The sequence below is a fragment of the Oncorhynchus tshawytscha genome, linkage group LG15, assembly GCF_018296145.1.
Source record: "Oncorhynchus tshawytscha isolate Ot180627B linkage group LG15, Otsh_v2.0, whole genome shotgun sequence".
In the NCBI taxonomy this organism is placed as follows: domain Eukaryota; kingdom Metazoa; phylum Chordata; class Actinopteri; order Salmoniformes; family Salmonidae; genus Oncorhynchus; species Oncorhynchus tshawytscha.
The window spans coordinates 14,889,725-14,906,651 of record NC_056443.1 but is presented as its reverse complement, the minus strand read 5'-3'; the positions used below and the strand labels follow the sequence as shown (position 1 = coordinate 14,906,651).

General features: G+C 39.2%; 1 protein-coding gene across 1 annotated transcript in view; it reads right to left on the bottom strand.

Moving 5' to 3' along the window:
• Positions 1 to 1,114: 1,114 nt before the first annotated feature.
• The window catches only part of lgi2a (leucine-rich repeat LGI family, member 2a), a 37,050-nt gene continuing 21,237 nt past the window's right edge, over positions 1,115 to 16,927 (bottom strand). The window contains exons 5-8 of the mRNA XM_024373261.2: positions 15,588 to 15,659; positions 9,296 to 9,465; positions 7,973 to 8,137; positions 1,115 to 4,910 (exon numbers count right to left, since the gene is read on the bottom strand). Of these exons, the coding sequence (XP_024229029.1) occupies positions 4,093 to 4,910; positions 7,973 to 8,137; positions 9,296 to 9,465; positions 15,588 to 15,659 (1,225 nt within the window). The 3' untranslated portion in view covers positions 1,115 to 4,092. The remainder of the gene's footprint in view (positions 4,911 to 7,972; positions 8,138 to 9,295; positions 9,466 to 15,587; positions 15,660 to 16,927) is intronic.

Here is a 16,927-nt window from a genome sequence, read left to right as displayed (position 1 = left end):
AGAACATCCTAAAAAATCCTGACATGGTCCTAACATGGTCCTCAGTAACATCCTGGTAACTTACAAGGAACTACCAAACGTCCCCCAGAGAACATTCCCAAGCAGCCATCATGCAACATCCTAAGGACTAGTAAAATGAAAGTCCTGACATTGTCCTATAAAGATCCTGACAAAATGTGAAGAAATCCAAGGGGTATGAATACTTATGATAGGCACTGTATCTGGTAAAAAAGTGGACGTGTGCATGTTTGCACCCCCTGTTTTTATTTGCTCCATGGCTCGGGCACCCAAGTGGACTTCAAAAGGCTGTTTGGCTCAGCTCAGTCTCAACTCGCGAAGACTTATTAACTTAAATTGTTGTGCAACATCACGAGTAAGCTCTGGGCATCGTCTTTCAGCTGAAAAGGGGTATTTTCACTGTTGTGGTTCTTTAAGGTACCTTAGGAGTGGAATACGCCCATTTTGAAGGCAGCATCCTTGTCGATTGGGAGCCAATGGGTGTGTTTGAGTTTCAAGGTTAACGAAGCTAACTGTAGACGAAAGTTGACGAGTGAGATTGGGGGGGTACATCTGCGACAGCCGGAAGTCGGACACTGTAGTGGTTTTCCAACAGCAAAGCTCAGATCAACATGGCAGTGTCACCATAGCTGCTATTGGTTATACGTTTTCTTTATAAATGTCGAAATAAACTTTTCTATACCCCTATATCACACACTCACAAACTAAAAGTGATATTTGAGGTCTCTCAAATATCACTTTCATTTGTATCCCCTGTAGCTTTTAGAATTCTTTATTTCATTAGTTTATTTTTCATACCCAGCATAAACTACTTTCGAAACTAACAAATTATGAAACAGGAAGAGGCTGTCCGGACCAGCTAGTCTTCTGAGAATAATGAGCTGTCAATTGTGTGGGCTTTACCATGGCATTAAGCATGTGCTAGAAATTTCCAGGTCGTCAGCGCATGAATATTATGGCAAATAATAAACCGATGTTTGGTATGTTTTTTACCAATACCTGTCAGTCCCATGTCACCCCCCATTGCTCAGCTTTGAATTTTCTGTGATCATGTGTCAGTCAAGAAAGTTGAATACATTGTATAGTAACATCGTTTATCAAATCAAACTTTATTTGAAGTGCATTTAAAATCACAACACATATTACAGTAATAAAAAATAAAAGGTAAGAGATTTTTTAAAACGGAAGGCAAAAAAAGTCTAAGAAAAAAAAATGAAGGAAAAAAGGATGCTAAAACAACAACAAAATCATATTTTAAAGGCAAAGTAAAAAGGTGGGTTTTCAAGTGTGATTTAAAAACCTCAATTGTGTCTGTCCCTCTTACCTAACAGGGTAAGTCACTCCATAGCTATGGGTCTCTGATAGAGAGAATGCTCCGCTCTCGGCCTTAGTTCTACTGGTATTGTCAACAGGCCAGCTCGGGAGCGGAGGTTCTCCCTGGGTTATATGGAACGAGCATGTCAGATAAGACTGGGCAAGGCCGTGCAATGATTTAAAAGTTAAGAGTAAAATCTGAAAATTAGACTGATACTTTACAAGCAGCCAGTGAAATTAGTATAACATTGGAGTGATGTGTTCATGCCTTCTAGTTTTGGTTAAAATATTTGCAGCATTATTCTGTACAACTTTCTAATTGACTATTTAATCATTATTATTTACCTACACAAGTCATCTGTTCATGCAAGAACATCACAGATCAAAACTTTAGGCATAAACAATTGCTGTGGGAAATCACGCAAAAAATACTTTACAATGCTAAATCTCTGTCGGTGACTGTTGAACTTCTAATTAATTTGGCCTGGTCTTTTGACTATATTCAGGTTATAGGTTGACTAAATCTATAAAACGCATAAAACATGCCATTGTCTGATAGACAGACATCAAGTTATTTACAGAGCTGTGACGCTGGAAGGGTCAGTGTTTTGCTAAAATAATTACTCAACCCTATCAATAATGCCTACATGCAGTACATGAACTTGTCTGGACTCATTGGGGCCATGCTTACAATGTAGCATATTAGAGGCTAATGTAGAGGACCAAGTCTGGTTTAACTCTCAGCTAACAATTTAAGCAGCTGTTAGGATTTCCCATAGGCAAACATGTCACACTTAGCCACCATACTAATGCTAGCTGGTTATGCACAGTTGTATACTGGATATTTCAACCTGCTAGTGAAAGAAATGATAATTGAGGAGCTGCAGACTATGCAGGAATTTCCTCTAGCAGCCTATAGTCTAAAGTAGACTCATACTCTTAGTCGGTCTCATTTATCAACATGCAGAGAACATTCATATATATGTTTCTATGAAAAGCCATTTTTACTAGTCCTCAAGACAGGAGTTTACAGTGGACAGTTCCCCGCAGCATACACGTGTTTCTTTAGAAGAGGAATTGTTGGAGGTATGGCTCAAATATTGGCATATGATGGTTAAATACGCTACCAGTAAAATTATATACTATGCAAATGTTACATTTGAGGCCGGGAAATGTATGTAAAAAAAAAATACAATACAATTATAGTGTCTGTGTTCTCTTCAAAACAAATGATACATTTTCATTTGAACTCTGATCACCAACTGTAACTTTGCTGTTTTGAGGCAGAGCTCGATCCACTTAAGACAATTTCACAGAGTTGATAACAATGAGTTAGTACATGAGACTGACCAGCAAAGCACAAGCTGTGCAATATGGAGGGAGAATGCGATCATACTTTCTGTCAGAAAGTATGTGTTAATATGTTAATATGTATCATTATTCTTCAAAAGAATACATCTGTAGAGCATTAATGTTGACTTATTTGGTCAATGTTTTTAATAATCAAACTAGCATAGTCAATATCTATGATGAGGCCTCAGGCATAGACTCAATAAGATCAAGAGTTAACTGGCAACAGCCAAAACCCGCATTACTGATGTTTTGTAGGTGTCGGAGGTGTAACTGCGTTGTAGCTGTCAAATCGGTGAGCAGATGAGCAGATCATTGTTACGAAGCCACAACCATCCTACTTGCGTTAGAAGTTCAGAATGAGAAAGTGTAGGCTATATATATATACACTGTAGAAATAATGATGTTCAAATTGAAAATCATTCAAACGAAAAAAAATGTCTATCAGCCTAATTGAGCTCTAGATTACATCTCACATTCCAGTGTTTGAACTTGTCAACAAGGCTGCATGGGATATCTCGTAATGTGACTCCATGCAGCCAATGGCGATGTCTGCTTTAGGTATAATGGCATGTGCTGCTTGTGGATTTGACAGATCTAACGCAGTTCCACCTCTGACACAGCCCCAAAAATAAGCTATATGGTTGTTGGCTAAAGCAGATCTGATTGAATATAGCCCTTAGTCAATCAATACACACATATCTAGTTGTACTCTGCAGCAAGGACTTGTTTAGGGTCTTGAGTAATTGTACATTTGTGGAATAAAGAACAAATATGAGCAATGAAAACTTTTGTAAATCCCCAAATATTTGTGAAACTGCTTATATAGACGATATAAACAAAATACAAACATAAATGTGCACTGCTAATGATTGTTTAAGAGTTCTGGGTTCGGGATCACAATGGTTCTGTGTCACATAATATTGTTATTAAAGGTTTGTGCTGCTGCGACTTTTCCCTGTATCTACAAAGCAGTTGGGAGTGATTACTATTCATAGCTAGGTGGCGAGGCAGCAGGACAAACAAAACACTAAAACGCCTGTGCTGATAAGGCAATGTACATTGTGGAAAAGGAAAAGACTTGGCTGAGAGTTTCCTTTTGCAAGACTTTGCAAACCGTAACTACCACGTATAGATCTACAACTTAATCACAGAGGTGACCAAATTGACTTGAGATTTTAGTTCTGGGTTAACCGAGATTACTTGTGCGTAAAAGTCCATAGAACAGTAGGGACATGACCGACTTAAAAATGCTATACAAACACAAGAGGTGCTTAATAGGAAAAAATATTTGATAATGCTGCTTGAGTTACCTCTCCCTCTCTTGTACCCTTCTCCCTCCTTTCCCCACAAAAATGTCAACATTTATAATGGAAGACATAAGATGCAGGGGCTGAAGCCCTGGAAATCTCATAAGCTCAAGTCGATGATGATATGCTCGAAGATCTGTGTATTGCCCTTGAAGCTGGAGGAGAAAATGAAGTCCCGGCGGTCGGTGGATACCACGGTAAAGGAACGTGGCGCCATGATGTACACCTCTTTGAAGCGCTCAAAGAGTTTCTTATCAGCGTCCCACAGGTAGATCTGTGAGAAGGTAAAGTCGCTGCCCAGGGCCAGATAGTGGCGCTCTTTGAAGGAGAATGGCTGGAGAATCATAGCACCTCGTGAGGGCAGGGATTGGATCTCCATAAACTGTTTGCCACTCCAGCGGAGTACCTTAGAGTCACCTATATAGCGTGTCATGGCCAGGTAGAGGTCCTCCTTGACTCGGAAGGTCTTGACGGCCACCACATCCTCCATGTTGGGGATCTCTCCCTGCAGGGCAAACGTCTGGGCATTCCTGCTCCACTGGTAGATTACAGGCACCTGGGAGCGGCTGGCCAAGATGAGGTGGGACTTGCCATCCAGATCCACAAACTCAGCGTCAGTGTCACGGAACCACTCATGCAGGGACTGATAGGAGTAGAAGCCCTTGTCGTTCCACTTGTAGAGAGTGGAGAGCCCCGCCTTTGAGCTATCGGCAATCACAAAGAACCACTCGCCAGCAATCTGGAAGGCTTCAATGTCGTTGGGCTTGGAGATCTTGGATACCTCAATATCCTGAAACTTGCTGAACCTGCTCTGGTCTTCATCAAACTTGTATATGTGAGAACCACCAAAGAGCTGGGCCACTATGACAAAGACCTGGTTCTGGATGATGACCGATTTGCACCCAACGATTGACTGGCCTAAGATTTGAGACACAGAATACACACATTTAGAAATTCAAATGATAGTTTATTGGCTTTAAAATACTGGAAATATATTAATTAAGGATAAGGAAGAGAAATGGCACTAGATATAAACCACAAAATTATTGCTGATAAATATGCAGCACAATTTATGTTCTCTGTATATGTATATGATTTATGTTCTATGTACAGTGCCTTGCGAAAGTATTCGGCCCCATTGAACTTTGCGACCTTTTGCCACATTTCAGGCTTCAAACATAAAGATATAAAACTGTATTTTTTTGTGAAGAATCAACAACAAGTGGGACACAATCATGAAGTGGAACGACATTTATTGGATATTTCAAACTTTTTAACAAATAAAAAACAGAAAACTTGGGCGTGCAAAATTATTCAGCCCCCTTAAGTTAATACTTTGTAGCGCCACCTTTTGCTGCGATTACAGCTGTAAGTCGCTTGGGGTATGTCTCTATCAGTTTTGCACATCGAGAGACTGAAATGTTTTCCCATTCCTCCTTGCAAAACAGCTCGAGCTCAGTGAGGTTGGATGGAGAGCATTTGTGAACAGCAGTTTTCAGTTCTTTCCACAGATTCTCGATTGGATTCAGGTCTGGACTTTGACTTGGCCATTCTAACACCTGGATATGTTTATTTTTTAACCATTCCATTGTAGATTTTGCTTTATGTTTTGGATCATTGTCTTGTTGGAAGACAAATCTCCATCCCAGTCTCAGGTCTTTTGCAGACTCCATCAGGTTTTCTTCCAGAATGGTCCTGTATTTGGCTCCATCCATCTTCCCATCAATTTTAACCATCTTCCCTGTCCCTGCTGAAGAAAAGCAGGCCCAAACCATGATGCTGCCACCACCATGTTTGACAGTGGGGATGGTGTGTTCAGGGTGATGAGCTGTGTTGCTTTTACGCCAAACATAACGTTTTGCATTGTTGCCATAAAGTTCCATTTTGGTTTCATCTGACCAGAGCACCTTCTTCCACATGTTTGGTTTGTCTCCCAGGTGGCTTGTGGCAAACTTTAAACAACACTTTTTATGGATATCTTTAAGAAATGGCTTTCTTCTTGCCACTTCCATAAAGGCCAGATTTGTGCAATATACGACTGATTGTTGTCCTATGGACAGAGTCTCCCACCTCAGCTCTAGATCTCTGCAGTTCATCCAGAGTGATCATGGGCCTCTTGGCTGCATCTCTGATCAGTCTTCTCCTTGTATGAGCTGAAAGTTTAGCGGGACGGCCACGTCTTGGTAGATTTGCAGTGGTCTGATACTCCTTCCATTTCAATATTATCGCTTGCACAGTGCTCCTTGGGATGTTTAAAGCTTGGGAAATCTTTTTGTATCCAAATCCGGCTTTAAACTTCTTCACAACAGTATCTCGGACCTGCCTGGTGTGTTCCTTGTTCTTCGTGATGCTCTCTGCGCTTTTAACAGACCTCTGAGACTACCACAGTGCAGGTGCATTTATACGGAGACTTGATTACACACAGGTGGATTGTATTTATCATCATTAGTCATTTAGGTCAACATTGGATCATTCAGAGATCCTCACTGAACTTCTGGACAGAGTTAGCTGCACTGAAAGTAAAGGGGCTGAATAATTTTGCAAGCCCAATTTTTCAGTTTCTGATTTGTTAAAAAAGATTGAAATATCCAATAAATGTCGTTCCACTTCATGATTGTGTCCCACTTTTTGTTGATTCTTCACAAAAAAATACAGTTTTATATCTTTATGTTTGAAGCCTGAAATGTGGCAAAAGGTCGCAAAGTTCAAGGGGGCCGAATACTTTCGCAAGGCACTGTATATCACTGTATATATCAATGACGTCCCTCTCGCTGCTGGTGCTTCTCTGATCCACTTCTACACAGACAACACCATTCTGTATACTTCTGGTCCTTTGGACACTGTGTTAACAAACCTCCAGATTAGCTTCAATGCAATTACAACACTCCTTCCGTGGCCTCCAACTGCTCTTAAATACTAGTAATACTAAATGCATGCTCTTCAACCGATCGCTGCCCGCACCTTCCAGGCCGATTAGCATCACTACTCTGGACGGTTCTGACGTAGCATATGTGGACAACTACAAATACCTAGGTGTCTGGTTAGACTGTAAACTCTCCTTCCAGACTCACATTAAGCATCTCCAATCCAAAATTAAATCGCAGCAAAGCATCCTTCACTCATGCTGTTAAACATACCCTCGTAAAACTGACTATCCTACCGATCTTTGACTTTGGCGATGTCATCTACAAAATAGTCTCCAACACTCTACTCAGAAAATTGGTTGTAGTCTATCACAGTGCCATCCGTTTTGTCACCAAAGCCCCATATACTACCCACCACTGCGGCCTGTATGCTCTCGTTGGTTGGCCCTCGCTTCATATTCGTCGCCAAACCCACTGGCTCCAGGTCATCTATATGTCTTTGCTAGGTAAAGCCCTGCCTTATCTCAACTCACTGGTCACCATAGCAACACCCACCCGTAGCACGTACTCCAGCAGGTCTATTTTACTGGTCATCCCCAAAGCCAACTCCACCTTTGGCCGCCTTTCCTTCCAGTTCTCTGTTGCCAATGACTTGAACGAACTGCAAAAATCACTGAAGCTGGAGACTTACATCTCCCTCACTAACTTTAAGCATCAGCTGTCAGAGCAGCTTACCGATCACTGCACCTGTACACAGCCCATCTGTAAATAGCCCACCCAACTACCTCATCCCCATATAAATACTCACCAATATTTAAGCAGTGATCTTGTCACCTGACATTCACAATGTAATGTTTAAAAAAAATGGGAAATATGATACTGGAGCTCAATAAAGCTTTGTGTATACAGTGTTAGCAGGTTTCTGCATGTATACTAACACTCTGGTTAAATTAAACATCCTTCCCATTAAAAAAAGAATTAAAACATAAATCGTGCTGCAAATAATAATTTCACTCATCCTGTCTATTTGAAATGTTCCTGTGCGCTTGCCCACAAGTGTGTTTGAGAGAGGAATATGTCAGCCTCAGTGACATAAGATGTCATGTTACCAAATACCTGTGATATTGTCATAAGTCCTGAAGTTCATCTCAATATGGTCCCACTGTAAAACCATACAACTCTCTGTGTTGGGTGCAGCGATGGCCACATAGACGTCATTTTTATAAGAGAATGTGTCCACAGACAGAGACTCTGATGGCACCGACTGATGGTGGATAAAATCTGTGGAGAGTGGGAAATCTTAGCATTAGTATGATTTGTAATAAAACATGTTGTGTAGTGTAAACTAATCTTGAACTAAAGTTTCACGTAATTGGTTAGCTGCTCAATTAAGTTCTGGGTCCACACGTGTTAAGAGATGAAGAGATGAGAAGCGGAACTGGAACGAGGAGCTACACCCTCTCTCTTTGCACGTTACTGGCTGAATGTCCCCTCCCCTTCTGAAATTTGAAAGATGCTAACACCTGCAAAATTGTGATTTATCCAAATAACCAGTGATGAAAAACCCAAACACTGGATCAACTGTTGCTCGTTATCCTATCACTGATGAATTTGTTTTGTAGAACGCCCCTCATTTTGAAGTCACACAAACAACTTCTAGGATGACAGATTCAGACAATGTCCTGTATGTAGTGATCGATAGAGCAGCTATATTAAATTCAGTCGTCTGGCAACAATAAAAGTAAATTGCACATAAATTCAAAACTGTAATGTTTGAATTCAGTCTTGTCAGGTAAACTGTTGTCATCAGTTGTTTTGAGAATTTCCTCATAACCTGCAAAGTGCTACTATCGTTATGCATAATATGCTTCTCATAGTTTATGGCAACTCTTATAAATTATATTATCATTGTAATGAGTTTATGTTAAGTAGGCCTTATGATGGAGGGCTCAAGTAAGACCATGGCAATTAGCAGTGGTGTAAAGTACTTAAGTAATACTTTAAAGTATTTTTACTTAGGCAGTTTTTTGTGGTATCTGTACTTTACCATTTATATTTTTAACAACTTTTACTTCACTACATTCCTAAAGAAAATTATGTACTTTTTAATCCATACATATTCCCTGACACCCAAAAGTACACGTTACATTTTCAATGCTTAGCGGGACAGGAAAACAGTTCTTTTCAATGCTTAGTGGGACAGGAAAATGGTCCAATTCACACACTTATCAAAAGAACATCTCTGGTCATCCCTACTGCCTCTCATATGGCGGATTATTAAACACACATGTTGGAATATGCCCCTGCCTATCTGTAAATAAAAAATGTAATTAAAATGGTGCCGTTCGGTTTGCTTAATATAAGCAATTTTCTCTTACTTTTTCTCAAGTATGACAATTGGATACTTTTTCTACCACTGCAATTAGTCAGCTCCCTCACCAGTTGAGATGCATTCATTGTGCAGGCTGGCCATGTCGTTCAGTCGCTTGTCCTTCATGTCCTTGGGTCCGGCACAAATTACATCGGAAACCGTGGCATTGGTGCTCTTCAGCCACATCATCAGCCACTTCGCACGGCAGTCACACTCAAAGGCATTTCCTCGCAGGTCACTTTGCAAGGACAGACAACCAGATATCAGTCACAGCATAACCATACCCTAGCCCAGCAGTTTACAGATTTTCTAAACTCCAATTCTGTCAATGAAACCTATCAGTCGCCACAGCACTGAACCCGCACTTATAAAACATACAAATGAGCATCTCTCTCTATACTCATGCGTCTCCCTCTAAGTGCAGCATGTGATAATATTGACCATCATATTCTTCTCAGACGCCTAGAGACAAATGTAGGTCTTCGAGGTCGGGCGCTCTCTTGCTTTCGCTCTTACTTGATCGACAGACTCCAATTCGTTCTATTAGATGATGACTCCACCCCCTTAACTAGTGTAAAATTTGGCGTCACTAAAGGGTCTGTTATTGTTTTCATTGTATGATTGATTATTTGATTGATTTTACATTAATGTCATGCATATTCCTGATTACCAGCCCACATGGGCTTATAAGACACTTTATTGGCTGTATCCAAATAAAATTATGATAATTATATATGCACATACAGTACCAGTCAAAAGTTTGGACATACCTACTCATTCCAGGGTTTTTCTTTATTTTGACTATTTTCTACATTGTAGAATAATATAGTGAAGACATCAAAACTATGAAATAACACATGGAATCAGGTAGTTCCCAAAGAAAGTGTTAAACAAATACAAATATATTTGAGATTCTTCAAAGTAGCCAACCTTTGACTCGATGACAGCTTTGCACACTCCTGGCATTCTCTCAACCAGCTTCATGAGGTAGTCACCTGGAATTCATTTCAATTAACAGGTGTGTTTTGTTAATTTGTGGAATTTTTTCCTCAATGTGTTTGAAATAATCAGTTGTGTTATGACAAGGTAGGGGAGGTATACAGAAGATAACCCTATTTGGTAAAAGACCAAGTCCATATTACGGCAAGAACAGCTCAAATGAGCAAAGAGAAACGACAGTCCATCATTACTTTAAGAGATGAAGGTCAGTCAATCTGGAAAATGTCAAGAACTTTTAATGTTTCTTCAAGTGTAGTCGCAAAAACTATCATCGCGCTATGATGAAACTGGCTCTCATGAGGACTGCAACAGGAAAGGAAGACCCAGAGTTACAGAGGGAAAGTTCATTAGAGTTACCAGCCTCAGAAATTGCAGCCCAAATAAATGCTTCAGAGTTCAAGTAACAGACAAATCTCAACATCAACTGTTCAGAGGAGACTGGGTGAATCGGGCCTTCATGGTCAAATTGCTGCAAAGAAACCCCTACTAAAGGACACCAATAATAAGTAGAGACTTGCTTGGGCCAAGAAACACAAGCAATGGACATGAGACCACTGGAAATCTGTCCTTTGGTCTGATGAGTGTACAAAGGGGTGTACATCATGGCGCTAAATTTGAGATTTTTGGTTCCAACCGCCGTGTCTTTGTGAGACGCAGAGTAGGTGAACAGATGATCGCTGCGTGTGTGGTTCCCACCATGAAGCATGGAGGAGGAGGTGTGACGATAGGGGGGTGCTTTGCTTGTTACACTGTTGATGATTGATTTATTTAGAAATCAAGGCACACTTAATGAGCATGGCTACCACAGCATTCTGCAGCGATATGCCATCCCATTTGGTTTGGCTTAGTGGGACTATCATTTGTTTTTTAACAGCATAATGACCCAGCACACTTCCAGGCTGTGTAAGGGCTATTTGACAAGGAAGGAGAGTGATGGAGTCCTGCATCAGATGAACTGGCCTCCACAATCACCTGACCTCAATCCAGTTAAGATGGTTTGGGATGAGTTGGACCGCATAGTGAAGGAAAAGCAGCCAATAAGTGCTCATCATATGTGGGAACCCTTCAAGAAAAGCATTCCAGGTGAAGCTGGTTGAGATGATGCCAAGAGTGTGCAAAGCTGTCATAGAGGCAAAGGGTGGCTACTTTGAAGAATCTAAAATATATTTTGATTTGTTTAACCCTTTTTTTTGGTACTCCATAATTTCATAGCTTTGATTGTCTTCACTATTATTCTGCAATTGAGAAAATAGTACAAATAAAGAAAAACCCTTGAATGAGTAGGTGAGTCCAAACTTCTGACTGGTAATGTTCATAAAAACATAGAGTTGAAGTCAGAAATTTACAAACACCTTAGCCAAGTACATGTAAACTCCATTTTTCATGATTCCTGACATTTAATCCTAGTAAAAATTCCCTGTCTTGGGTCAGTTAGATCACCACTTTATTTTAAGAATGTGAAATGTCAGAATAATATTTATTTAAGCTTTTATTTCTTTCATCACATTCCCAGTGGGTCAGAAGTTGACATACACTCAATTAGTATTTGGTAGCATTGCCTTAAAATTGTTTAACTTGGGTCAAACGTTTTGGGTAGCCTCCACAAGCTTCCCACATTAAGTTGTGTGAATTTTGGCCCATTCCTCCTGACAGAGCTGGTGTAACTGAGTCAGGTTTGTAAGTCCTCCTTGCTCGCACACACTTTTTCAGTTCTGCCCACAAATGTTCGATAGGATTGAGGTCAGTGCTTAGTGACGGCCACTCCAATACCTTGACTTTGTTGTCCTTAATCCATTATGCCACAACATTGGAAGTATGCTTGGGGTCATTGTCCATTTGGAAAACCCATTTGAAACCAATCTTTAACTTCCTGACTGATGTCTTGAGATGTTGCTTCAATATATCCACATAATTTTTTCTCATGCCATCTATTTTGTGAAGTGCACCAGTCCCTCCTGCAGCAAAGCATCCCCACAACATGATGATGCCACCCCCGTGCTTCACGGTTGGGATGGTGTTCTTCAGCTTGCAAGCCTACCCATTTTTCACCAAACATAACAATGGTCATTATGTCCAAACAGTTTTTCTTTCATCAGACCAGAGGACATTTCTCCAAAAAGTATGATTTCTCTAAAAAGTACTATGCAGTTGCAAACCGTAGTCTGGCTTTTTTTATGGTGGTTTGGAGTAGTAGCTTCTACCTTGCTGAGCGGCCTTTCAGTTTATGTCAATATAGGACTCGTTTTATTGTGGATATAGATACTTCTGTACCTGTTTCCTCCAGCATCTTCACAAGGTCCTTTGCTGTTGTTTTGGGATTGATTTGCACTTTTCCCACAAAAGTACATTCTTCTCTAGGAGACAGAACGCGTCTCCTTCCTGAGCAGGATGACGGCTGCATGGCACCATGGTGTTTATACTTGCGTACTATTGTTTGTACAGATGAACGTGGTACCTTCAGGCTTTTGGAAATTGCTCTCAAGGATGTACCAGACTTGTGGAGATCTACAAAAATGATCTGAGGTCTTGGCTGATTTCTTTTGATTTTCCCATGATGTCAAGCAAAGAGACACTGAGTTTGAAGGTAGGCCTTGAAATACATCCACAGGTACACCTCCAATTGACTCAAATTATGTCAATTAGCCTATCAGAAGCTTCTAAAGCCATGACATCATTTTCTGGAATTTTCCAAGCTGTTTAAAGGCACAGTCAACTTAGTGTATGTAAACTTCTGACCCACTGGAATTGTTATACAATGAATTATAAGTGAAATAATCTGTCTGTAAACCATTTTTGGAAAAATTACTTGTGTCATGTACAAACTATAGTTTGTGAACAAGAAATTTGTGGAGTGGTTGAAAAATTAGTTTTAATGACTCCAACCTAAGTGTATGTAAACTTCCGACTTCAACTGTATCAGTTGATAATTTTTTTGTAGCTAAGGGTTAACTTGTGTTTGATCAGGATGACATTGCATCGGAACTTGTTTCTAAATATGTGTTATAGATCAGCTTCCTAACATATGTAATTGAGTTCCTTTTGTCCAATGGTAATTGTGTGTTTTATCCCAGTTGAAGCTCCTTTTTTGTTACTCTGTCCTCATGCATATCGATAAAACGGTTCCATAACATAATAATTTCACCCCTCTGTCTTATTTCATTGGGCTCCCATCCCATGTCTCCTTGAATAGCAAGGCTTATGCACTCCAAGGAAGCATCTTATGGCTCTGTTTTGAATTGAGTTAGTTCTTTTGGTTTCTTTACAACCCCAGATTTCAGCAGCATAGTTCAATATAGTACACACACGTGAATTATAGACTTGTGAATGTGTACAATAGCCAAGGTCTTTACAGATTTCCAATTTACTACCAATGGACCCCAACGCTCTACCTGCAGAATCAGATATGGACTTTATACACCTCTCAAAGGTCATGTATTCATCAAAAAGGAAACCAATGTATTTATATGAGCAAGTGTACTTTACGCATATTGCTCCTTAAGAAAAGTAATGATTACTTCTTATTGTACACTTTTTCCTGAAGTGCATTATATGGGTTTTATCTTGGTTGATCACTATCTCCACTTCGTACACCAGAGATTGACATACATTGTAAATCATGCTCAGTCTCTGCAAGGACAATATAATCTGCATACAGTAGTGTCCCGAGTCGTGTCATTTAGTTTAACTCCTAAATTATCATGTTTGATTTGATGGGCCAAGTTGTTAACAAAAAGGGCAAATAACGTTGGGGAGAGCACCTCACCTTGTTTGAGCTCAAACAGAGTGGGAAACCATCCAGTCCTCTGTTCATTTACCTGTACAGAGGCAACTGGGCAACTACACAGGGCTTTAATTGCATCATAGAATCTTCCATCAATTCCCATTTTTGTCTAAAAGCAAGGTTTCTATTAACCAAATCGAAAGCCTTCTGAAAATCAATAAAACAGACAAAAATGGGTTCTCTCTCTATCATTCGGATTACTTTAGAGACAGTATACTGTATACACAGTGTATACCAAACATTAGGAATAGCTTCCTAATATTGAGTTGCGTTATTGAGTTAATGTTTGTATACTCAGTGTACATGTACGTGGTCTATACAGGCTCTGACTTTCCTAAAGCCATTCTATTCATCAGCAAGCTGACCAGGCAGTTCTGGTTAGTGAGAGAGCCTTTTATTTAGAATGAAGGAATACAATTTATATACAGTGCTAATTAGAGTAATCCCTCTGTAGTTCAATGGGATTTTAGGGTCATTTTTTGAGGATTTTGGAATAGGCTTGATTGTAGATTTGTACGATACAGATGGAATAATGCCGTTCTCAAAACAAGCCTGGAAGAGTCCGCAATTGTGTTCGCAACAATTTAGGTGATTTCATAACTGAATTAGATAAGTCATCCATTCCTGTGGCTTTCTTCAGTTTAGACCGCTCAACCTTTCTGACCTTCTCTAGAGTAAGAATGGCATTCAGTAGTGGTTAGGGGTGTAAGAATCCTTCTTCATTTCCACCTCCAACTCATCCTTACAAGAACATGTTTCTTTCAAGAACTCATCAAAATAAACTCATTGTATGTGTTACCTTTAGGAGAAACACAAAATTACTTTCAGTGTTATGCTGATGAAATTTTTTCCAATTGTGATTTTGATGGTTTGTATTACATTATAGATCAGATTACCTGTTTAAAATTGTCATCAGTAATGTAATCCATTGGTTTACTCAAAATAATGAATTTTAGATTACTTCCCCTGCATGAATATTAGAATAGGTTAAATTAACCAGAGAAATTAGCAATTCAGTATGTATAATACAGCTGCAACACATGCAAGGTTTTCCATTGCTGTTCATTTGCAGACAGTCTGGGAGCTGTGCTCAGCATTAAAGAAAACATTTAAAAGACAAGTTAATCTTTTTTCAACCAAATGATTATTTCTTATGTAAATGACACGTTATAGAAGAGTGCGCATGCACTGGCTAGCCAGAAAAGTATTGCCCGAGTCGAACACAATGGAATACAACGTTGCCAAAAAAGTTTGGAATGACACAATTTTACATGTACAACATCTAAAGACCTGCATCACTATACAGAGAGTGTAAAAATACATATTTTATTCCTACCCTGGAATTGCAGAAAAAGTTTCTCAAAACAAACTAAAATCGCCAAAAAAGTGTCTGAACTCTTCTATAACATACCATTTACATAAAAAATAGAGATTTGGTTGAAAAAAAATAAGAACGTGTCCTTCAAGTCTTTCTTTGAAAACTGCCTTTGTTGAAGTTATCCTGAAAGCAATCATACATGTTTTATACAGTTAAAGAAAGAATCACTACACATCGAATGCACACATGCATAACAACTCACAGCTCTATCAATGAGTCCAGGTCGATGAAGGAATCCCTGGGTAACGCTTTTAATTTATTGTTTGCCAAAGACCTGAGGGAAAACAGCATTGTCAGATTCATTCTGCAGATATTCCTGTCAATTAATCATCATAGAAATACAGAGGGCCAAAGGGCAAGATTTTCCAGAAAAAAATATACCCCAAAATGGTAAAATATTTTTTCACATACAACATTGTATGTTCATACATTATTTATTTTTTTAAATTTCAGTAGTAGTCTGTGTTTTCACACACTTCAACAGCTCTGTTTTCAAATGCAATGACCAGTGCAGCAGTAATAACAACTATAAGTATCCATCCATTTTTCTACATTTGTTAGAAATGTTTGCAGTTCACATTTTTGTGAAACTTCAACATAGAAGTCTATCAGTCTACACATTGCATTTGCACTAGACCATAGTAAATTACATTGCATGTGTGAGCCAAACATTTTAATAAGATTAGCCTACATTTGTTGTTGTTATGCCAAACTTTGTCACCCGAAGAAAGAGTAAACAAACAAACAGGCAAATATTGGCAATATTTATATACAAAACAATTTTACATTCAGGTCAGACACTCAGACTGTATTAGCATAATATGATTGTAGGCTATAGAAAATAGAGGGTATAATGCACATGATGCTCATCCAAACTTTTCACAGGAGCTGACCAAAAAGAATATCCAATATAAAAAGAAAAGAGGGATGTCCGCTGACTGTTTTGCTGCTCCCAAAGGTAATCTTTTAATAGAGCATTGGTGATAAACTACAGATTAGGCTATAATATACTACTCTGCCCCACCCACTGACAAAATCATTGACATAAAAAAACTGTATTACCACTAAGACATGCTGGTTGGTCTTAAAGGCCCAATGCAGACATTTTTTAAATTCAATATAAAATAATTTCTGATTAACAATTAAGTACCTTATTGTGATTGTTATCAATTAAAATCGTCAAAACGAAACAAAAATAGCTTCTTAGCTAAAAGCAATTCCTCAAGCAATTTCTGAGTGGGGAGGGGAAAACTAGATGTTATTGGCAGAGAGGTTTGGAACTCTCTTTCTTATTGGTCTATTAACTAATTTACCAGGCAGACTAAAACTCCATCCCACCAAAACAGGCTGAAATTTCAGGCGGTCTTTTCAAACAGCTCTTACACTAAAAGGGCATTGTCATAATTTTCTAAATTTCACAGTATTATTCCAACCTCATAGTGTGGAAATATATATGAAACACAGGGAAATCATGTTTTTGACAGCACTAGATCATTAAATGTTACCATTTGAGTTTTCACCTCAGTGCAGGCGAGCTGATGT